The 24,087-nt window shown below is 46.8% G+C and overlaps 1 protein-coding gene across 1 annotated transcript in view; it reads left to right on the top strand.

The window, feature by feature from the left end:
* The window catches only part of Galphas (G protein alpha s subunit), a 28,059-nt gene that overhangs the window by 3,557 nt on the left and 415 nt on the right, over positions 1-24,087 (top strand). Inside the window, exons 2-9 of the mRNA XM_011147809.3 lie at positions 1,608-1,680; positions 3,780-3,834; positions 4,522-4,641; positions 11,167-11,264; positions 22,608-22,662; positions 22,971-23,044; positions 23,519-23,698; positions 23,796-24,000. Coding sequence (XP_011146111.1) covers positions 1,608-1,680; positions 3,780-3,834; positions 4,522-4,641; positions 11,167-11,264; positions 22,608-22,662; positions 22,971-23,044; positions 23,519-23,698; positions 23,796-24,000 — 860 coding nt within the window. The remainder of the gene's footprint in view (positions 1-1,607; positions 1,681-3,779; positions 3,835-4,521; positions 4,642-11,166; positions 11,265-22,607; positions 22,663-22,970; positions 23,045-23,518; positions 23,699-23,795; positions 24,001-24,087) is intronic.

The raw sequence follows: 24,087 nt of genomic DNA, 5'->3' as shown, positions 1-24,087 counted from the left end.
GTAGAGAGAAAAGCCTGCCAGATCGCAGTGGTTTCTCTTCCTCTTCTCGACTCATCACCCGATATACGTTCGTTAGAGAGCGCAACATTGACACGGCGTGCCTACTTATTAGCGCGATACTTAACCCGCTCCTATTCCCCGACATCGCTTTCCTATTCTCCGGCATTTATGTAGGTCGTCGCTCCAATTCGACGTGAATACGCGTCGTACGCGGCGTGCCACCGCGCACCATCGACGACGAAGCAACAGCTGTTGCCGTATTGTTTCCTCCTCGCGTGTCATTACAGCCGCGCGAAACATGCGGCCGAACAGCACCCGGGTGTGTCGTCGCGTCGCACACGTGACACACTGTCCGTGGAAATTTTCGGGAAAACCGCGCGCCGATGTGTGGAAACATTGCTGCATCGATTAGCGGTAGAAATTTGAGACGCGCGCTCGCAACCTCCACGGGAAAGCGTGTAAATTTCTAACGCGAAATATGCTCCGCGTTTTGCATTGCGCATTTCTTTCAATGGAGCGCATGGTGTACGTATTTCATGTTTATATGCGACATAACTGGCACGACTTATATAAAATTAAACAGCTAATTTTATGGATACATGCGTTATAAATAGTACGCTTTGATAGCGATATATATCTGGCTCTTCGTCTGATGTTTATACGATCTTCCCTTCCGATTTCAATGAATCCGCCTCACTAACGGTGAAAACGATTAATGTCGAAAATTAGAGGGGGGAATTGTGGGATTAAAGTTTCGGATTCAACTTTTACGGTAATTTACGGAAGATGCTGGACGTTCTGTCTGAGCTTAGAGGAGAATTTCAGAGCTAAAACGAGCGTCAAGAGAGCGTTTAACATTGTGTGAGGTAAGACACGAGTGTTGTTAAATGTTATGTAAAATGGATTGGTGGAGGGAGGGGGGGGCGGGAAGGGGCGATACGACGTTATACTCGGCACGGTAAGAACACGAAGTGTTCGTGTCGACGTAATACTTTCAAGTTGCATTCAGTTACCGGACAGTTGAGAAGTTTCGAATTTCGCTCGCGGCTAATCTTCAACAGATGAGACGAAATGAGACGAGAGCGGTTCATTGATCCCCATCACGATTCGGAATCACGATTTCGCATTTTGCTCCTCTCTCTCTCTCTCTCTCTCTCTCTCTCTCTCTTTCATTTCATTTTATCGCGTGCTTTAATCGCAATTTTTAGGCAACGCATGGCTCACCGACGAAAACGATGCGTCATGTCATCGTGCATCCGCCGCGAGGTCGATACATCGTACATTATCGTCGGGCCGATCGATAACTATATCCCAACCCAGCGAAATCTTGATTTCGCAGCGTTGTCGAGGAGTTGATGTTCTTACGTATGTCATCGCGTGTATGATAAATCATTCGAAATCCCACGACATAATGTGTTCGCGAGAGCGAGTGCGAATCTTCAGCAACAGCGCTGACAAGGAAGAATGAGGGAGAAGCAGTGAGAGAGAGAGAGAGAGAGAGAGAGAGAGAAAGAGAGAGCGAGAGAGAGCGAGAGAGAGGAGGGAGGTGGGGTGGGAAAAAGATAGAAGAAGAGAGATTAAAGGTGACGATTTTCGTTCTGTTTCAGGAGCGGGGGAGTCCGGTAAAAGTACGATCGTTAAACAGATGAGGATACTGCACGTCAATGGTTTCAGCGAAGTGTAAGTTTTATCTTTAACGGCATTGGATGCGTACAAGGCGCCAGTGCGCATGTATCGGTCTATACCAATTCGGTCGTGTGTGTCGTTAACCCACACATATTAAATAAGGGCCGTAATCGTTCCTTTGTTTTCCCAGCTTTTCATCGTGCATCACGCATTACAATTAAACATTGGGGGTGAGCTCTTAACGAAGTACAAAGCCATACTTGCTCTCGGGATCGCATTGACTAATCTTTCGTTTAAGCAGAGTGATACAAAAACCAAATCCCAAAAGCATCCTTGACAGATCCTTGAACCGCGAAGTCGCTATTAAAGTAATGGACATTGTGTCGATGGAAATTGTTTACGGTGGTGTACGCACGAAGCTGTCGCGCGCGCTCAGAACACCAGTCGCGACACTATCCTTTTGCCGTGACTTAATTTCTCCCCGTGACTTGAATCAACTCGCGAGCGTAGTCTCCGCGAGAGAGAGAGAGAGAGAGAGAGAGAGAGAGAGAGAGAGAGAGAGAGAGAGAGAGAGAGAGAGAGAGAGAGAGCGAGAGAGAGAGAGAGAGAGAGAGAGAGAGAGAGAGAGAGAGAGAGAGAGAGAGAGAGAGAGAGAGAGAGAGAGAGCGAGAGAGAGAGTCGAACGCGTAATTAGCGAGCGATCAGTTTTTCAACGCAGACCGTGTCGACGAATGATGATTCATCCCTGGTAACTGGTTCGGTCCGCTGTGTCAGCGATATCAACACGTGGCTGATATGAATTCGCTATTACTACTTCCCTTTCCTATTCGAACGCGCATTCTGTGTTCGCCTTCTTCCTCTCGATTCTCTTTTTACGTTAGCTTTTTACACACGACACCCTCGAAACACTCCCTCTGGAATTATCCTCGTTATTTTAACGGATCGCTGATCGACATTCTCGTCTCGTTAACGAGACGCTTTACAATTTGTTTTCTTTGTTCGCCTCGACGATGATTTCACTGAGACGTATGACTCTTCGATTCTTTTTCCTCGATACGATTGTCTCTGTTTGTTTGCGTCCACATTTATCCCACTTTTTTTATTCTGAACCGCTAATTTGCAGTGTCTCATGGTTATAACCATCGGATATTTCTATGCACTTGGTTTCCTCGATTTCACCGGATCCGCGCGATTCACAGATCCTTCTCGTCCCGAGAAAAGAAAAAGAAAAAGATAGAGGAGGGAGGAGAAATTCCAGTCTACAAATCCTTAGTACGGTAGCGCGAGTCTTTTGTAATGTTTATGCTCGCGATAAAGTACACGCTAGATGATGTTTCTTGATCCGTGAGTTTTCGATCGTAAAGACGAGAAGATCAATATATACGCATGAATCGAAGCAAGTTGTAACCGTTAACAATTTCTCTTGTTCGCGTAGAAAATCAGGGGCGGTTGTGGTGGCTACGATGAGCACGACATGTAAACAGATCTCAGGCTCGACGACTTGCGTGTGTCGTAAATTCTGTCTGCTTCAAGCGCTGATAACGGAGCAGAAAGTCGTTTGGTCTTTATTTCTACGTTTTGCGATGATTTCTTTCGCGATCGACACGTGGACTCGCGTGGATTCTTTCCCTCTTTTTTTCTTTTTCTTCTCTTTTTCTGTTTCTTTCTCTTGTTTTTCTCGTCGCTCCGAGGGACGAGAGTTCTCGAGTTTTCGGATTGTTCTAATTCTATTGTGCGCGCGCGTGCGCTCGCGCGCGAATAAAGAATTTTATCTTTCTGGCAGAATCTCTGAAAACAGAGCGATCCAAAAATACGAATTATTGATCGAGGCGGTGAGTTCCAGTTGTTCTTCTAAACACGTGGTAGTTGGCGTGCTAAAATTATCGAATTACTCTGAAAATACCGATAAGAACACACGTCTGCTGTCGTTTCATCCAACACGTGACTCAATTATTATTGCCGGCCGACTACTCCGTTTATTCTCTCTCTCTCTCTCTCTCTCTCTCGCTCTCTTATACGTTACTACGTCTGTACAATTCATTGTTGGTCGTAGAGAGCGCCGTTAGTCACATTTAATTATGCGCGACAATGAATTGGCGCCGTGTCTCTGCGACGATGCTGATGTCGACCGTGTTTTTTGTGCGTGTTCGCAGGGAAAAGCGACAGAAGATCGAAGACATTAAGAAGAACATTAGGGACGCCATTTTGGTAAGTCGGTGTCCCGCCCGCGAGCGATTTGTAGTTATTACCTGAGGAATAAAATTAAAGGAGTGCACTGTGTATTCTCGGGGAGCGAGTCCACGCAATCGCGAATATCACACAATTCGGCGAATTGTTTTCTTTCGTTCGTTCTGTTTTCTTCCATGGCGACGCGGTCGGAGTCGACGACGTCGCATACCAAATCCCGCAAATCCCGCATTTGCCTACCGAACTTGGTTACATCGGACGTATTAAATCGTTGCGCTTGAAATAACTTCATCGACATAACCGTTACGTGACCCGCAAATTCGTGATATCAAATCTAACCAGAAGTATATTATCACACCGATTTGTGCCATTCGAGTCTCTGCATTTAAGTGATCGCGCGTAAAAACTGGTCACTTCCGTAGTCGCGTTGATGCGAAATCCATCGCATTACGTGCGCGTCCATCGTGATTGCGAGCGTATAGGAATATATATATAGCGTATAGAAAAAGTAATCGAAATGACGCAATCGACAAAATTAACTCGTACATCTCGTAGCTGTTCTAAATGTAACAGAGACGAAAGAAAATCCAGACGAATCGTTGCGAAAATGATTGGATAGATTTGAACGCTACGTTGTACCCTTACGTTGTTGTAAATACGTCTTTATTACATTTCCGTTCTGTTTAAAACGGTTTTGTTTTGTCGCAGACGATAACCAGTGCGATGAACACGCTAACGCCACCCGTCACGCTGGAAGATCCGTCGAACCAAAGCAGAGTGGACTACGTCCTGGAAGTCTCGTCTTCCCCAGACTTCGATTATCCTCCGGTGAGTCAGCTTGACTATTTGCGTTGTGCACATCATGTATTTTCTCGCCGCGAGAAACGAAACGGAACGGGCTTCACCTTCGCGCGCGCGAGCGCGGTAACTCATCGACCTTCCCCGCGCTCGGGATAATACCGTAAGAAAGAGTCTACGCGCGAGATCCGTTATCGGTGATCCGTCGTTGCCGAAAATACGACTCCGAATTGGCGCGCCCGGCAGGAATTTGAACATTGAAATGCTCGGGGCGATTTTATGCATTTGATATTTCGCTCGCGCTTGTCTTAATCGTCTCGCGTGTTGCGATTTTCCCGGCGAAACTGGGTCGCCTGCTACCGCTGCTGCTGCTGCTGCTGCTGCTGCTGCTGCTGCTGCTGCTGCTGCTGCTACCGCTGCTGCTGCTGCTGCTGCTGCTGCTGCTGCTGCTGCTGCTGCTGCTGCTGCTCCTGCTCCTGCTCCTGCTCCGTACATGCGCAACACGTGTCGCTTATTATAGTTCTTTGCGTTAATTTTCGCATAATTACGTTGTACCTTGTATGGAATATCGTCATGGACAGTTGCCCGGTATCCGCGCATATTCATTTTTAAATTACATAGTGCCGTTGGCGCGCGTTCGCTCTCTGCACGTGTGCAAATTCCTAAGTTCCTACACCATGATACATTTGCCTTAATTATATCGTATATTTCGAAGGTCGGTCTCGATCATATCGATTATCAATCGCGATAAAGTTTTACGAGTATTGATCTTCTCCTCCTCCTCCTCCTTCTCCTTCTCCTCCTCCTTCTCCTCCTGCTTCTCCTCTTCCTCTTCGTCCGTCGTCGTCATACAGATCGCGCGTATTATACGTTAAATCGCATCTCGGAATATCCGGGAACCAGCTCTTTGATTTGATTGATGATTATTCGATATCGTTTAACGTGAATGAACACAATGAGACGAAGCGTGTAACGGCAGCGACGGCACTGACAACAAAATTTGCTCAGTAATCATCGCGGAGGACATTTCTTCGCGTCTCGTTAAACCGATGGATTGCGCACATTTGCGGATTAACGTAATACGGCACGCAGACGTGTATGTGCGTTACTTTGTACCACGTGAGAACCACTGCCACTGTGCGGCATGATCAGTGTTTACAATGTTTACACAGCCACCGCTCATGTCGAGCGGGGGTACTACATGTATACATATGTATATTTAATGTCCTATGTACATATGTACGTACACAGGAAATCTCTTTCATCGTATTATTCACAAATTCACTGCACCATCATTATACCAATGTATAATAGCAACGACGATTTGCATCGATCCATCCACCGGTCACTTCAATCAATACATCACTGTTAAAGACGCTATTCTTTGGGCGACAATAAAAAGATAGAATTTACCTGCCTCTCTCTCTCTCTCTCTCTCTCTCTCTCTCTCTCTCTCTCTCTCTCTCTCCCTCTCTCCCCCTCTCTCTCCCTCCCCCGCCCCCTCTCTCCCTTCCTCCCTCCCTCCCTCCCTCTCTCTCTCTCGAATGAAAATATACTCATGTTACAACATGGAAATTAGTGTATATACCTACGCTATTTCCCATCAAGTTTGTTACATAACAATTTTCACGTACTCGATGAAATTTTCGTCATAGCGCCACATAAATAACATTTCCCGTCCTCGTCTGTCGTATATACGCGGTATTCTGAAGAATGGGCGTGTCATAACACCGCCTTGAGATTCGAAGCGTATGAAGAGAGACGTTCGGTTGTCACGCAGGTATCACGAACAAGTCGAAAGGAAGCGCGAAACAGATTCGAAATGCGACGCGGCTCTCGAAATAAAGTCGTAGCGACGAAATAATCCGCGCAGGTTTTGCGTCATTCAGCGCCGAAGTGTAGAGAGCGAGAGAGAGCGAGAGAGAGAGAGAGAGAGAGAGAGAGAGAGAGAGAGAGCCGTACGTCGCGCACTTTTTTACCAGCGACTGTCGAACGGCGAATGCCATTATATGTTGCACATGGCGTATTTGCCGGCGACGATGATGCATTCGGGTTAAACGAATGAATGATTGTTTCGCAAAGCGAGCGTCGCGCCGATGACGTCGCGGTTTCCTCTCGAGATTTACGATTATTCGTGTGATTCGAGCGCTCTGTCTGAACGACAAGGATTTTACGCGGCAATTATTTCGCGGACGTTGATATGACGGTGACAAACTGAGGAACTGACGTTTCGCGTAACGACAATCTAATCCGCTCCTCTTCTGACCTCGAGAAAATTCGAGTCGAGAGTAAACGAGGTCTAGATTAATTTTCTCTCCTCTCTCCCCACTCCCGTTATTCTCTTTAAAAAGTGAATTGCATCACTCCATCGCACCGAATTGTTTAATTGTATCGTAGCGGACCGTTTCGTGTGGAGAAAATTAAGCACCAACACAATAATCCATTACATGTAGATTTTTATTTGTTGTGAATATGTTGCACTTGGCATATCAACGGTGTTATTTTCGTGATTCAGCAGGCAAAGCAATATCTAAAGTGTTATGCTCGCGAATTCTGCCCGCACCTTCCACAATTCGTGTTTAAATTATCATTGTCATCCGGCTCTCTGCATATGTGAGAAAGGATAGGAGAAAGATAGGGAGGGGGCGAGGGCGAGGGCGTTCGTCGTCTCGATGCGGAAGTTTATTTTAGATAATCCTAGGCCTAATTTCGGTACAGTCTCTCGAAACACACCGACAGCGATTCCGACGCCGACGCGGTTTCTTACTCAGGACGACGACAGAGTTACAGCTAGCCAACGCCAGCATCGGTTGGCTGCATGCATGCAGGCAGGCAGTCGATGATGCGAAAACAATTGCGTAATTGAGGGAAGAGAATTACGAGATCGAGAAGCGTTCGGAGCGTTGAATAATTTACTCTAGCATTTTTTTTACGTAAAATCGAAACGAACGAATCTCGGTGCAACTGTATATTATTATTATCATCACCATTATTATCTCGAAGGACTCTCTGTAATGTAACAAAAAATTCCAGAGCAATTGGAGAACGCGGCGTTAAATACTACTACTTATACACGTAAAAATTTAACGTTAGTTGCGAGTTAGTAACGAGAGAGAGAGAGAGAGGGAGAGAGGGAGAGGGAGGGGGGAGACGCATCCTTTCGTGTGTTTCGATGATTTGCGTTAAACTTGCGTTGAAAATCGTTCTCAAGGCACTCTTGCATCCGCACACCGCGCGCAGATATGTCCGTTGTCCATATATTTATATTTTTAGCCAAGTTACACATTTTGCAACGGCGTTTGGGGGCCGACGGGCAGATGACGCGTTTGGACGAAATTATTAGTACGTGCATAATCGCGGTGATAGGTGTGGGTAAGGTACGGCACGGCACGGCACGGCACGGCACGACACGGCGCGGAGATCCATGCGCGGCGTGGACCTTCGCGCGGAGACATATCGACGATGCATCGATCGTGAAAGCGTAGAAATAGAATCGACACAAGAGAATTTATTAATATAACCGTCGTTATTGCCAAGCATTCGAGCGTCGCGGCCACCCACGCGATTCGTGGGGCGCGACAACTTTCGCGGGATGGACTTCCGCTGTCGTCCCGCGTATCGTTCCCAAGTTCGATACGACACTTGAAGCGACGAAAGGAACAAGCGGGCTACAGCGCTTGCCAATTTACACGCCGGTTTGTTGCGGCTTTCGACGGGCCGGCTCGATGGGAAAATCGCGCCTCGCGGCGGTCTCAGGGATTATCTCGTACCGCCGCAATGGCCACCGCCGAATTTGTAAAAACCGTGTCGTGCCGTGCCGTGCCGTGCCGTGCCGACTTGTTGTTGTTGTTGATTTGTAAAAATTTTACGAAAATAATACTTTTAATAATTAATAATCCAGTGATTATCCAGTGATAATCTACGATTTATTCTTCTACGCTTTGTCGAAAACGTAAAAAGTAATTTCAAGCCGTTTTTGCAAGTGCGCGCGCGCGCGCAGTGGTGGGCGGGGGCCACTTCTTTCTCACGAAAAGTATTATCGGTAATTTATCGGAAAATTACGCGGCGGGGTAGACTTACGCGCGTTGATTGCTAATTGCTAAGCTCGGAAGATCCTTGCCGCGAGGATAAATCGCGCACATTACGGATGCGAGACGTACGCCGTGCGCGGAGTGTTACACATACATAATGTACCGAACCGCTGTTTCACAATTCGTACACGTTTGTAAATACATGTTACCAAGAATATCATTGTGCGATAGAACGATGCAGGTGCGAGGCACAAATAATTAATAATACTTGGCGCGCTGTTCCGGCGACGTTGATTTATGCGCGCGGCCGCGGGCATGCCTGCACCGCGATTACTCGGCAACTTTTAATTCGCGCCGTTTACGAGAACGCGTCATTGATCACGACGAGTCTTTAATTGTAAAATACCGCTACCGTGTGTAATGCGGTGTTCACAGCTAACCTGTTGTGCTGACACTGGATTGATGCGCACTCTTCTGTAGTCTCTCTCTCTCTCTCTCTCTCTCTCTCTCTCTCTCTCTCTCTCTCTCTCTCTCTCTCTCTCAGCCCGCGAGGTCCGAATTACACACTTAAATTACACCGGAATCCAACTAAATATTTTGCGCATACACAGATAAAAAGTACGCGCGATAAAGCAAGCAACACGACTTGTCGCTTAAGCACGACATCGCTCGACTTATTTTTAGTAGAATCGCAATATCGTAGATTCCACATTCGACGTTCACAATGGCGAGCGCGACACTGAGCGCAGTAATCTTTTAATCGTAATTGCTCATATACATACAGCTTTCGGAACTGTCAACTGTCCGGTCGCAAAAGCGACCGGAGCGCGTTCAACTTGTTGCAAAAGCAACCGCCCACGCGGTATGAGGAAAGCATGTTTCCCGACAATAATATCTAAATTATTAATGCAGCCGACATCTTTTGCCAGTAATGCGCGCGAAGAGCGTGTCTTCTTGCCCCCGTGCCACATTATTTACGTAACATTCAAATCGCGCGGCTTTATCTCATCTCTCCGCCTCTGACAAAAGTGCCCCTCCGCGCCACGTCCACCAAGACGGTGTACTTATGCGACGGCGAACAATAGTAGTCTACTGCATTTGAATTCTGATTCTATTGTATTGTACTTCGAGAAAGAGAGAGAGAGAGAGAGAGAGAGAGAGAGAGAGAGAGAGGGAGGAGAGGCGAAATTTGCCAACTTTGCGCAAACGAAGGCGCATTTTAAAAATGATCAGAGAAGTGTTTGAACGCGCGCTGTGTCTCGAGAGGGAAGCGAGCGCGAAATTCGTTGCTCTCGCGAGAGAAAAGTCGACACTAAACGCGTGCGCTGCTTTTCAAAATAGTTTGGACATTTTTTGTGGGTGCAATTCGGAACAGCACACAGCGGATAAGTCAAATGAGAGAACTTTATTTGTGGAAATTTTTCCGAAGAGAGAGAGAGAGAGAGAGAGAGAGAGAGAGAGAGAGAGAGAGAGAGAGAGAGAAAGTTCTCGATCCATTTGAAGAAACACTGCACATATAATTTGAAAATCTCGCGCGATGAAGAAAAACGTGTCTTGTCGATGACAATATAACAAGGCGAGGTGCTCAAGTTGTAAACATCGGTAAGGCTCTCGAGGTGCCGGTGTTCTTTGTGAAACACTGTTTCTGCGGTTTCTCGTTCTTTGCTTTTTCTTTTTTTCTTCCTTCTCCTTTTTCCCCTTTTTTCTTCTTTCCTTTCAACAATCCGCGAGACACGAGAAAGAAGATTCCTCGGTATTCCGCGCGCGCGCGTTTAACACGCGCGGTGAACGTAACGCGCTTCAAACGCTTCGTACTTTTCAGTGGCGGGCTAACGACGAATGAAACGTCAAACCACGGTCCGGCGATCCCGGACACGGTGTGCAATAAAGGCGACGATAAATGTACTATAAATATACGCGAATAGGTCGTATCGCGAGCTCGCGTCTACCGGTGCGCTCTCGCGGATCCTTACATTGTGTACGACAATCGGCGCGTGCGTTTGCGGTTGCTCACCCGTCGCGTTCCTACCTACCTACCTACCTACCTACCTACCTACCTACCTACCTACCTACCTACCTACCTACCTACCTACCTACCTACCTACCTACCTACCTACCTACGCGGAATTCCGAAACTTGAGATTTACGGCGGTCTTATCATCGGCTCGATCCAAAACCTTGAAGCATCGGATCGCGTAATACTTCGCTGCACGCTGTTTCTCTCCCTCTTTCTCTCTCTCTCTCTCTCTCTCTCTCGTGCGCGCGCGCGTGCGTGTCGGCAAATTTAGATAAATTATGCAAACTAAAGCTCATACAAAGTGATATCGCGAAGCTTCGAACTTGTTCGTTTCTCATATGTTACATGCAATATGTACCTATATTTTGCTCTGTTTGCATCACACGTCCGAATGATCTCACATGGTCTCAAAGAGCGTCCCTCGTGCCATTGAACAAATAGGACGCGTAATTTTGATGAAAATCCGCAAAGATACCGATAATCACTGATTGATTATTTTGTTTTCAGGAATTCTACGAGATCGTCGAAAGTCTCTGGAAAGACCGGGGCGTCCAGCAGAGCTTTGAGAGAAGTAACGAGTACCAACTCATCGACTGCGCCAAATAGTAAGTGACTTTTTATTTCGAATATTCTCCGCACAATTTGCGGCCGAGGGTTCGTCTCGGTGCGTTTCGCGAGGCCGCCGAGGGATTTCAAGCGGCGCGATCGCGCGTTACTCTCGATGAACCGTGTCCATTGTGCCACATTTAACCCGTACAAACGCGCGCGCGCGCACGCGTAACGTTTTGACGTGTGACATTCAAGCGAACATGAATTTGCAAGAAACTCCTGCGCGCGCGCGCGCGCGCGCGTGACTTCACTTTTCGCGAAATCGATCGAGTTTCGATAATGTACACACTCAGTGTCAGTTGCTTCACAGTTTGATCGCTGGGTCCTCCCTGGCTACACCTCGCGAGTAGAGTACGCCAGGCACAGTTGTTGTAATCTGCTCCAAAGTGATATCACGATCGTGATAAGAAATCCGTAAGATAACGTTTACGCGTCGATAACACCACCCACAGAACGACGGATCTGTCTGTCGATGTTGCCTTGCCGTTCTCGCAATGTTCTTTCCTCTGAACAACTGTCGCGCTTAACAAAAACGCTACATGTGAGGCTTCCGCGCCTCGATCGTGCCAACGTACTTGCTCTCGCGCGATGCGATGTGTTGTCGAATTGTCCGTGGTAAAACGTAAATGAGATTTTTCACTGAACGATTTCACGAACAGACAGAAAATTAACGAACCTTTTAAGGTGGAGATAGATAGAGATGGTGAGTTTCCGTGAATGATAGAAAGTACCCTCCGCAATTGATTTCGCATGTTACAATTCTCAAGCAGCGTTGGACGTATTCGTCACCACGTCACGTTTTTGAAAAGCTCCCTTTGTATCGAAAGTATTCGTATGTATTGTGTGCGTGCGTATATATATTCATAGACACTTGTGACACCGATTTAATGCCAATGGAGACAATGCCTTAACGAGGTAATCACTTTAATAGGGGCCACTCGTTTGTCCAGGGGTTCTGGACGCGAATTGGGTTGGACACGAATTGACCCAATCTCGAGTTTTTTTCTACGCTAATTTGATGACACAAGCGTTGATTTAGTTATATCAAGCGGATTCGTCGCGTAATGTAAATATTTCATTCGCGAGAACGAGAGGATCAAACCGAGGCGACCGAAGGTATAACCGATCCGCCGGCTACGGCGATGAGATCCCATCCCATCGTAGTCTCTTCGTGTGTGTGTGTGTGTGTGTGTGTGTGTGTGTGTGTGTGTGTGTGTGGCGGGGGGGGGAGTTATTGCACCAGATCGCGTTTTATATATGGAAATGGAAAAATCGCGCGAATCTTCGGCGTGAACGACGGCCGTATCGGTTCAACCAACAACCGGCATGTGAGTTCACTTTGCACCTATCGGCTTGTTAAACACTTTAATTAGACAGCATGAAACGTCGTGACCTTCTATGCAGTTGTACAGTATCGCTATAAACGCGTTTGTGTAGCGGCAATTGAATCGAGCATTCGACGGGTCACGATGGGGGGAGCCGTCGAATCTTCTGAACGATTAAATTTATCGATGATTAAAAGCTGGTGATTGCGAACCGCTTCGGGGTGAATCACTCCGAAAATCGACGAAACTTGAACTCTTGAGAAACTACGATTCAGATCTCGTTCTCTTTCTTCAATGATACTGGATGTGGTACAGTAGAGGTACATGTATGTAGAAATATCTCGAGACGGAACACACGCGCGCGCTTGTACCTTTGTCGAATATAATGTTTTACCTGAACTTTGGTATTAATTACGCGACTAAATTCGTTCAGTTTGCAAGACATGCTTTCTCTTCGACCCCCCCCTCTCTCTCTGTCTCTCTCTCTCTCTCTCTCTCTCTCTCTCTCTCTCTCTCTCTCTCTCTCTCTCTCTCTCTCGCCTTCATCAATGTTTCGTGTCGCTCATAATCGCATTATCGCAGATTTCTTGCGTCTCTCCCTCCTTCCATCCCTCCCTCCCCCACCCACCCTCTCTCTCTCTCTCTCTCTCTCTCTCTCTCTCTCTCTCTCTCTACCTCCCACACCGTGGTCGGTGGCGCGATTTCTGTCTTCTCTCTCGCTGTGCAGCGAGAATCGTTGCCGTTAAAAATAGCGCGTCGTATTTTTAGGCAGCGCTCCGGCGCGGTGAGATATAGCGCTCACGGCATATTCGTAGAGACGAGGGAGACGCAAGATGGTTATAATCTTGCGGTCGTATGTATCGGCCGCATTTCTGCGACTGCGCCTGTTCCCACTCTCGTTCCCTCGCGCTCTCGCCTGTTCTTCCTTGCAAAAATACATGCGCACATTCATGAGTAGCGTAGTGTTCCATACATGCGGGACAAACGAGTACGCGGATTTCACTACATCCCAAAATCCCTGCAAATCTACCCATTATCTTAGACTACTGTCTACTGATGGAACGAGAAAAAAGGAAACAAGTTTCATATCTCTTCTGGATCTTGACTGGACGGAAAATTTTGATCTTTCGCCGGCCATATCGCGATACGTCGACACACAACTGCCTGTGATGTGAGTCAAGCATCATGATTCGCAGGATTGTGAAATGCAAGATTTGCTGAAACTTCGAATCCAGAATGTCGAAAAAGAGGCGCTATCGAGTACGTTACGCCGTGAAGGCGACATCGCCTCGCGAAAGAATTCCTCTCTCTCTCCCCCTCCCCCCTCTCTCTCTCCCTCTCCCTCTCTCCCCCCTTTCTCCTCTCCCCCTCTCTCTCCCTCTCTCTCTCTCTCCCCTTCTCTCCCTCCCCCCTTTCTCCTCTCCCCCCTTTCTCCTCTCCCCCCTTTCTCCTCTCCCCCCCTCTCTCTCCCCTTCTCTCTCCCTCTCTCTCTCCCTCTCTCTCTCTCTCTCTCTCTCTCTCTCTCTCTCTCTCTCTCTCTCGTGTGAACACACGCAACGCGTGTGACATAGTACTAGTAAAAGTATGACCTGCTTGCGCGCACTAAATACGGCGCAAACGTTATATACTCCCTAAAATATCTCGAATCTGTGTGAGTCAGTGTGTAGAGAATAAATATTTGTCCGGCACGATTGTGCTGTGCATAACAAGGCGCGCGCGATTATCGATTGTTGGTTCAGCGGGAGTCATTTCCGGGTTGGACGATCATCGCGTCGAGCGAAATAAAGAACCGGCAACGACGATGACGACGACGACGACGAGTACTACTATGCGCGCAGTTACGCTGTTGTAATTGGAAGAAAAATGTAATATCGCTCGCGCCGCGAGTGCTGCGAGTCGGCGTTGCCGTATTAATCACGCCTCGTCTCGTTTATAGTAATAATGCGACGTTTCAATTAACACGATAAAACAGCGCTCGACGTGTTTTAAAAAAGGAAACTCGCGCCGCTATATTTAGACCGTCGGTCTATATCGTGTAGATTATTGATGCTGCTATATAGCCCGTAAATGTTTGGATGGATAGACGCGCGCGCGCGCATTCCCTCTCTCTCCTCTCTCTCTCTCTCTCTCTCTCTCTCTCTCTCTCTCTCTCTCTCTCTCTCTCTCTCTCTCTCTCTCTCTCTCTCTCTCTCTCTCTCTCTCTCTCTCTCTCTCTCTCTCTCTCTCGTTTCCTTCCGCGCCTTTCTTCACCGGCGACACGTTGCGCCGATGATATTTAATTCTTTTTTTTTTTTCTTCATCTTATCTCTCAAATGTATACACTTTCAACGAGCATGCATCCCGCGATCAGTCAAATTTTAAGGGAAGGAGATAAAATTTGTTAATAATATTGTTGCAATAGACATCTCTGTCGCTATTGCGCGACGATATTATAACGCTATTATATAGCTTTTAGCGGAATGCTTGCGCTGAATGTCAAATTTATGAGTGGTTGAACGAAATTGACCTCGTGGCCTGTTGAAATGAGAGATTATTCTCGCAGTATAGTGTAGTTACAATCGCGAGTTAGTTTGAAAAATCTCTTCTCTGCAAAGCTCTTTTTCGCGATGATCGATTGAATCGCCGACACTGAAGGAAGAAACCGCGTTGCAGTAGCTAGTCCGACAGAGTCCGATCTCGCGATACGGGATAATTTGGGAAAGAAGGAGAAGGAAAAACGAGAGATACGAGAGAGCAATACATCGAACTGGAAATTTAGCGTCGGGCAAGAGAAGTTCGCGCCCACCAAAGTGCGGAAGACAAAGAGGATGTTTAATGTTTACTGTCGCGAGCCGCCGCATGTCGGCGACGTTAGGTTGGACTGAACGCGACTGCTGGAACCGCCAGGTTCGTCAAATATTTGCAATTGGTGTGTCGAATGGTCGGGCGTGTCAAAGCTCCAATTTGTAACGATGGAAGAGGAGGATCGCCATCGGGCTCTTGCGTGTGATCGCGAGTCTTATCGAGGGGACCTTAAAAGCCGCCGAAATGTAACGAGTGCGAGCTCCAGAGCTCGGCCAACTGCTTATCCCCTTAAATCCCCGCAGCCTCGAAATGTCGGGGGTGGCTTATCGAAGGAGGTGAAGTTACCTCTGGCCGAGTAAGATTTCTCATTACCAAACGTTACCAAACGCGCGAATACGTCGTCGTGAAAATCGCAAAGTATCACCAGTACCTCAGTATTCTCAGAAGAAGACAATTTGTGACTATTTTCTCATTCGGCAAATTGTCTTCGTAAAACTTGTATTTTTATCCGTGTGAAAACACACACGACTCGTGTTTCTCAAAGTTTATTCAGATGCGGCATAAGTTCCAACTTATTTTATCAGTATATTAACTATCGTGTTCCATAGAATAGAGAGAGAGAGAGAGAGAGAGAGAGAGAGAGAGAGAGAGAGAGAGAGAGAGAGGGAGGGAGGGAGGGAGGGAGAGGGAGAGAGAATCAAAGAAAGAAAATTCTAAATTTCAAAATGAAGAGTAAAAACAATAGCGCAGGGAAAGTTGTTGCTCCGCTTATTTTCTATGCGAGGAATCAAAGATTGTCCGTATGAAGGTAGGTGATTGTGCGCGATTAATCTTCGCGATGATCTCGCGTAGCCGGAAAATTCGACTCATGTCGGCAATCGACTCGACAAGATTGTGTAAAACGCAGCGGAGGAAAATACAGCTAAAATTTTCTCGTCAGTCATCAGTCGATTTTTACTTCAATCACGCGCGAAGAATAGCCCGGCTTTCTCTCTCTCTCTTTCTCTCTCTCTCTCTCTCTCTCTCTCTCTCTCTCTCTCTCTCTCTCTCTCTCTGTGCCGTGACTTGGAAATTTCGTTGTAACATTATCGATTCGAACGAAACATAGTACGCCTTACATGGATTCGTGCCGCGCACGGTTTGATGCATAAGCCGCATACTGATTATATTGTCGGCCCTACATCTACAATACATCTACATCTACATCTACATCTACATCTACATGTCAATATAATTTCAGTAGTTAAGTCGTTGGTGGTCGCTTTCCGAACTGTACCAACTGTACAAAACAATGTCGCCGGCTGTTGTTATGCATATATATACTACATAATTTGGTTCGCAAGAGTTTCTCTCTCTCTCTCTCTCTCTCTCTCTCTCTCTCTCTCTCTCTCTCTCTCTTTCTCTCTCTTTGTCCTCTTTTCTCGCGAGTCTTGTAGCATCCGAGCAGCATCCGCGGACCTATTCGGTCAGAACCAAATACAATCAATGCACATTCCAGCGACGGAGTAAATATACAGTCGTGCTGAAGTTTCATTTGATGCGTTGTTTACGCATCGTAATGTATCGTAAGTTTGAAACGCGTATAAGATTGCGACTGACTGTAAGAGAACGTACCAAGTGTGCGGAAATTGATTCTTTCTTCTCTCAGAGATATACAAATGCATGCTCAGTAAGCTGAAAAGTTTTAGGGACAATCAATGCCGTTCGACTGTTTGAAAAGGTCTGTTGTCGTACAGTGGCACTCGAGAAGTATCAGTAATAATAGAATGAAAACGCGACTTGAATCCATCAAGATAGCCCTCTGATGTCAAAGTTTAAGGAAGACTGGTCGCGAGAGAAGGAGAGAGAGAGAGAGGAGAGGAGAGGAGAGCAGAGGAGAGGACGACAGGTCGATCGGGCCAGTGGTCACTCGCCGAGGAAAAATCCCCTTAAAATTGTCCCCGTGTAGTCGATCGTTCCCTGTGTATATCGCGCTCCTCCTTAGATTAACACCTCGTTTGTAAGCGCGCGCGCACGCACACACACGTGGTATTATATACCGTGCTCAATAACGCGGCCGGCTTAACACACAGGGGCTTCGTAGCTGTTGCCACCGACATCAAACGCGCCTCTCGATTGGCGGCAGGCGTTCGAGAGTCCAGTCGATATACGTTGTTATCGCGCACGATCCTGGCTTTCATCGTTTTCCTGCTTTGTCCACGCGAATTAATTCTTCGCGAACGGCGAACGTTTAACCTTTAACACGACGAGGAAACGTTGAAAAATCCGACGTGTCGGTTGACCGATCGCTCTGAGAGAGAGAGAGAGAGAGAGAGAGAGGAAGAGAGAGAGGAGAGAGGGAGAGAGAGAAGAGAGAGAGAGGGGAAGAGGGAGGGAGAGGGAGGGAGAGAGAGAGAGAGGGAACGTGTTTTCTCGCGGCACACAATGGAGAACTAAGTTCGGCGAGTGCGCGAGGAGATCTGACAGGGAATAATTAAATGAATGAGCGACGGAAATGTAAAAGAGGCTTCAGGATTCTGAAACACTGGCTTACCGGTTTGTTACCACATACACATACACACACACACACACACACACACACACACACACACACACACGCTCGCGCGCGCGCGCGTTCACGCGACGATTCACAAAACAGTTCCGCCACGGTTGTCATTCCGACGAGTGTATCATCGTTTTGTCTTCTTTTCGCATCTTCTCTCCGCTGGACTCTATATCGCGTCGTCGTCGTCGGTGATCATTAAGGGTAGAGCGGCACTTTTGCAAGATGAGATGATAGCGTAACAGAAGAGCATCCAAATACGACATGAAACGCTCGATAAAGTCGAGATAATATGGATGCGTGTTTTCGATCGAAGATAACGAATGGTGCATGTCTCTCGGTGCTTATATTGTTTGAAAATTTCGGGAGATTACACACCAGTGTGAATTTCATCAATTGATTTATATGAACGACAGCGAATCGCTCTGTTGGCTCTTTGCGGCGCGAGGAGACGCAATCGCCCGCAATCGTGTTAAGCGAACGTGTTTAGGAATATCTGCATCGTCGAGGATTCGTAATTATTCTTCGCCACGACGTTATTATACAGTCTTAAGTTTTTACCTTCTCTGGACTTCGTTCGGTCGAATCACTACCGGATATCGAACGTTGTTGTAATTTGCTCATCTCAAGGTCTCGAAGGCAGAGGGTTAACGCTATACGATAACGAGAAAATCGTTCTGCAGCAGCCAGTGGGTCACGACCTCCTTCCTCTTTCAATTCTCTGGAGGTCGATAACCTCATTCCTCGACGGAGCGCGCCAATTCCGTGACCTACCTTCTCGAGCGATATACCTATACCTCTGCACGCTCACACACACACACACACACACACACACACACACACACACACACACACACACACACACACATACACACACACACACACACACACACACACGCGTACAGCGCACACGTTCCTCCCCTTTTTATTTATCGCGAGCATTTGGGAATCAATATACACAGATGTGCCTTCACTTCCTTCGATCCGTAATTACGTAAATTGGACGATTGAGATTTCGCAGTTTTCTTCATTTTTTGCAACGCATGATAACGCATTTGTTTATAAGGATAACCCTTTTTAGTTTAGAAACAAGAATTTCAAACGTAGTGATATATTTCAGTCTTATCGCTACATTCAATTACTCATTGTAAAGTTAGCAGCAGTAATTGTTATATATTTTCCATTAACGCGTTGTCACGACACTAGATATCTATCAAAAGTCTATAGCGAATGTGCATACGATATCCGTGCCGGACTTGAAAGAATGCCTTCCACGGCTTAGAGGATTTATTTCTTTACATATTCTGCGATACGTTGCTACTGCTATGCACACAGTCATCCTTAATTATCTCATAAAAAGAGCTGTTTTCTAGGGTTTCGCGATAATAGCGTACGCGTAGTGTTAAACTCTTGCGTACGATTGACGGCAAGTAGAGAGTGGTGGCAGTGACCCATGACCTGGATCGAAAAGTGGGCGCCAGAAGGGCGTATATGCACACCCGGCGAGACCGAGGGTTGGAGTTAGGGTAGGACACCACCGAGAATCGATTTTCCCTCTTGGTGGGCTCTCTCCGCCCTCAGCGCGCAGGAAGGGAGAGAGGGTCCTGGCATAGAGAGAAGAGCGAGCGAGCGAGTGAGAGAAATGAGAATGAGTGTGAGGAGGGCACAGTGAGCAGAGAGACAGAGAGGAAGGGGGGAGAGAGAGAGAGAGACAGAGAGAGAGAGAGAGAGAGAGCCGTATGGGTGCGCGCGTTCGCGCATACAAGTGTGTTTGTATCTGTCGTACGATCGAACGGGAGAAAGAGAGTGTTCTCTCTCCGTAAGAGTTATAGAGGCGGCGATGTGTGTGCTATAGAGAAAAAGGGAGGATGAAGGCAAACAGGAGCACCAAAACGCGAAATGGCAGGAAAGAGGAAAAGAGAGGAAAAAAGAGCCTGGGAACGAGAGAGAGAGAGGGGGGGGAGGGCGAGAGAGGAGGTTCCCTTGGGCGCCCCCGATATTCCACCCTTTTTCAGCGTCCGCTTCCGTCCTCCATTGCGGCGTGTGCGCGCTATCGTCAGTGTGCTTCCTGTAGGGGATTCTGCGGCATCCTTCGTCCCGGTCTCAGACTCTGAGCGGTAACATTCCTCTTATCGGTGGAGAATGAAGAGAAGAGAAAGAGAGAGAAAGAGTGAGAGAGAGAGAGAGAGAGAGAGAGAGGGAGAGAGAGAGGATCGGCTCAACCCCGGCCAACCCAGGAACGTGGTTCGATCGAAAGAGGAAAGTTGACACTGTCGGAGGGCTCTGATAACAACGTTATTGGTCCGTAGTCTGGCGGTGCATTTAAGCGTTAGAAACAACCACCTGATTCCAAACTGTGTATTTAAAGCAGAAACAAAGTTACGAGTGATCGTCTTTCTTCCTACTTCTCCTTCTTCGTATCTCTTAGTTATATTTTCCTTCTTTCCCCTTTTGTTTTTAAACGAGAACGTTACGTTCGGGACCAGAATCGCGCGGGGCTGGTCAGTAAACACATAGCGAAAGCAATTTGGTAATTTTGTAACAGCTGGGATACACAGTGGTGACGACGAGATATACAGTCGTCGCGGTACGCTATCACAATTTGGACATGAAATCGATGCAAATGTGATAATACGGTTTATTATTATCCTCACGGTTTTACTCTAGCGTCGCAGATACGTGTGTAATATGATGATGCAGGCGGTATAGTATATAATGACGATATGCAACCGATATAATTATACAATATGTCATGTGATAAATATCATATCGCTAGGCAATAGTACTCGTGAGGTCGGTACAAATATAATACATGGTTTATTATTATCCCGCAATCTTACGTAGAAGGAGAGGGAAAGGGGGAAAGACAGAGAGAGAGAGAGAGAGAGAAATGTGTGTGTACATGCAATATGATATCGATATGTTACAACACGATGCTAATATGCAATGTGACGACGTCATGGACATGTTTACAATATGATTTATCGTCCCGTAATAATACACTTTATCGTTCCCTCAAAACGAAATTGCGTCCCGCCGAAAAGGTTTGTTTTTAATGAAATGGAAGTTTTTTGTGTTGCTCCGGATTATTCTTCTGAATGAAACGATAATCGTCAAAGTATAGAAGTGGTAAAGAATACTTTGCGCGCGATGCGTTTCAAATACGTTTCCCGGAGAGTGGCTCTCTCTCTCTCTCTCTCTCTCTCTTTTGTTATCACTATTGCATGCCTCTCCCTGAAAACGCGCCGCAGAAATCCTGTCTAAATGAGCTTACGTCCAAAATTTTCTCATTAGGAGTGCTCGATTACACAGTCGATGAGTTTTTTATCTTTTAATTTCAATTATACTCAATTGGTTGCCGTTGCGCTTGAACTTGACGCAAGGCACTGCCGTGCCTCTTGATATTTGACACGCAAGGATATTTGGACCAAGCAGATTTGGTGTTAGCTTTTTTCAAACTAGTACTTCTATCTTTCTAGTGACATCTTTTTTCTATCTTTGTAAATTCCCAAGATATAAAGAGAATTAAATTGAGAAACTTGAAGTACATTTTGAAACACACGTGTAACTTTGAAGCACATGTAAAATGCTGTGATATGGTAGACACCTTTTATGCGCTTTGCAAGAAAATAAACCTGAATAATATTGATGAAAAATTTCATGACGATGTGTGTGCGTGTGTGTGCGTGCGTGCGTGCGTGCGTGCATGCGTGCGTGCGTGCGTGCGTGCGTGCGTGCGTGTGTGTGTGTGTGTGTGTGTGTGTGTGTGTGTGTGTGTGTGTGTGTGTGTGTGTGTGTGTGTGTGTGTGCGCGCGCGCGCGCGCGCGCGTTACATTACGCTGTGATTCATTTCGTGTATCTTCGTCCAAAAAATATCTCGATTCTTGTAATGTAAATTCTCTACCCTAAAAGTGTGACGTTACCTTAAATTCCGGAACACATCTCAAATTTCCGTAAGAAATCCGGTACAATTCCGTACACGTCGCAAACGAGACCATTTTATAATCTTTACAACACGTGCAAAATTTCACGATGTATGCTACCAAATTTTGACACACATCATTTTATCAGTATAAGCGCGCAATCTCTCGAATCGCGATTATTTGTGTTTGAAAGCGCGCAGGAGCTTGACTAGCTCCGAAAATTTGATTCACATTTACATCACACAAAAGAGACACGTTTCGATCACACACGGACGTGTGGAATGGCTCTCACGATAACGATGTGGTTGATTGACGCGATGATTGTTGTTATCGCAAATGCCTCACATTGATCGAAACTAACTCAACTTGATTTTTACGAGTTCGCGTTGCTATGTTGTTGAATGTACAGATATTTTCTTATCTCGCGACGTGACTTCCATTCGAATTGAAGAATCTGTAAAACGGCACCATTGTAAGATGATTGGATGGTGTCTTGAGAAATAGTCACGAATATCGTTGACATCGTTGCGCAAAATTGTCGAAAAGATATCTTGGGGAAAAATACGCACACGATACATTTTTATCGGCGAGTGAGCAGTGCACGTCTGTGGAGAAATATTCAAAGAAGAAAAAAAAATGGAACCTTGAGAGTAATTTGCGTGCAAATATCCAGAAGAATTGCCTCTCGGAAAATTTCACCGAGCGACAGTCACTCATACAGATGATGACGCCGCTAATCTTCATTGTTTTTCTTTTCTCTTTCAGTTTTCTAGATAAGGTAGCCATCGTAAAACAGCCGGATTACACACCCACAGAACAGGTGATTATATTATTGTCCCTTTCATTGACGAGTAGTCGATACTGTTCTAACTCGATCGGATTTCCCCCTCTGTAGACGCGCGCACGGCAACGAGCTCTCGTTTATTCGCGACAACGAAGATGACGCGATTCATGTTGAGTGACCGACCGACCGACCGACCGACCGATCGGTCGATCGGTCGATCGGTCGGTCGGTCGGTCGGTCGGTCGGTCGCGAATGCGCGGCGGGAAATTTTCAACGGAATGACGGATTCGTACGGGACGCGCGCGTGCGTGCGTCTCTGTGTAACGTGCTATATTTTGTTTCAGGATATCCTGAGGTGTCGAGTCCTCACGTCCGGCATTTTTGAGACGCGGTTTCAGGTCGACAAAGTAAACTTTCAGTAAGTCCTACGCGACTCGCGCGCTTAACTCCAATGTCGTGCGACTATATATAGCCGACGTATATTACAGTAACATCGGCCGACGGTAAATATAAACGCACGACGCGGGCGGCGGCGCGCATCTCTGTACAGGCGGCCGCCTGTATGTTATACAGCCGCCTGCCGGCGCGGCGACTTGCACTGTACAACGTATAAGCTGAAATCCGTTAACCGCGTTAACGCCTCCGCAACTTTATAACATTTTCCCTCTTTGCGTTCGCTCGCAGGTCACGTACGACGCTCCACATTATTTTCTATATAGGCCCGACTCTTTGTCGCTCTTTGTCCCTACGCTACGCGGCGGCCGGCGCGTGTAATTTGATATTTGTCGATCCTTGGAGGCTATGTTGCAAACTGAATAGTCACGCGAGTCGATTCCTAAGAGAGAAGCGGCTTAGATATCTCAGCGGGTCCCTCCGTATCTTCTTTTTGCAGTATGTTCGACGTCGGTGGTCAACGTGATGAGAGGAGAAAATGGATACAATGCTTCAACGACGTTACGGCAATTATATTTGTCACGGCGTGTAGTAGTTACAATATGGTACTCAGGGAGGACCCTACGAAGCTGAGACTCAGAGAGAGTCTCGATCTCTTCAAAAGTATTTGGAACAATCGGTAATGTCGTGCGCGCGCGCGCGCGCTAGGGCGCTAGCCCTTTTATCTCGTATCTCGTATTCTTTGCCAGTGTACCAGCGTCCCTTTCTTCCCATAGATGGCTCCGCACGATTTCTGTGATCCTATTTCTGAACAAGCAAGATCTGCTGGCGGAAAAAGTCAAGGCGGGTAAACATAAATTGGAGGATTACTTTCCGGAATTCGCACGTTACCAGACACCGGTGGAGCCTGGAGTAGTCGCGGATCCCACGGAACCTCCTGATGTCATAAGGGCCAAGTACTTCATCAGAGACGAGTTTCTCGTAAGTACACTAATCATGCGTGTCACATTACTTCACAATCGCATCGATTAACTTAAATTTATTCACACGCTGCAGCTGTGTGTGATA

This window comes from Harpegnathos saltator, unplaced genomic scaffold (genome assembly GCF_003227715.2).
Source record: "Harpegnathos saltator strain DR-91 unplaced genomic scaffold, Hsal_v8.6 scaffold252, whole genome shotgun sequence".
Taxonomy (NCBI): Eukaryota; Metazoa; Arthropoda; class Insecta; order Hymenoptera; family Formicidae; genus Harpegnathos; species Harpegnathos saltator.
The sequence above is the reverse complement of the archived record's forward strand: the minus strand, read 5'-3'. Positions and strand labels throughout refer to the sequence as shown.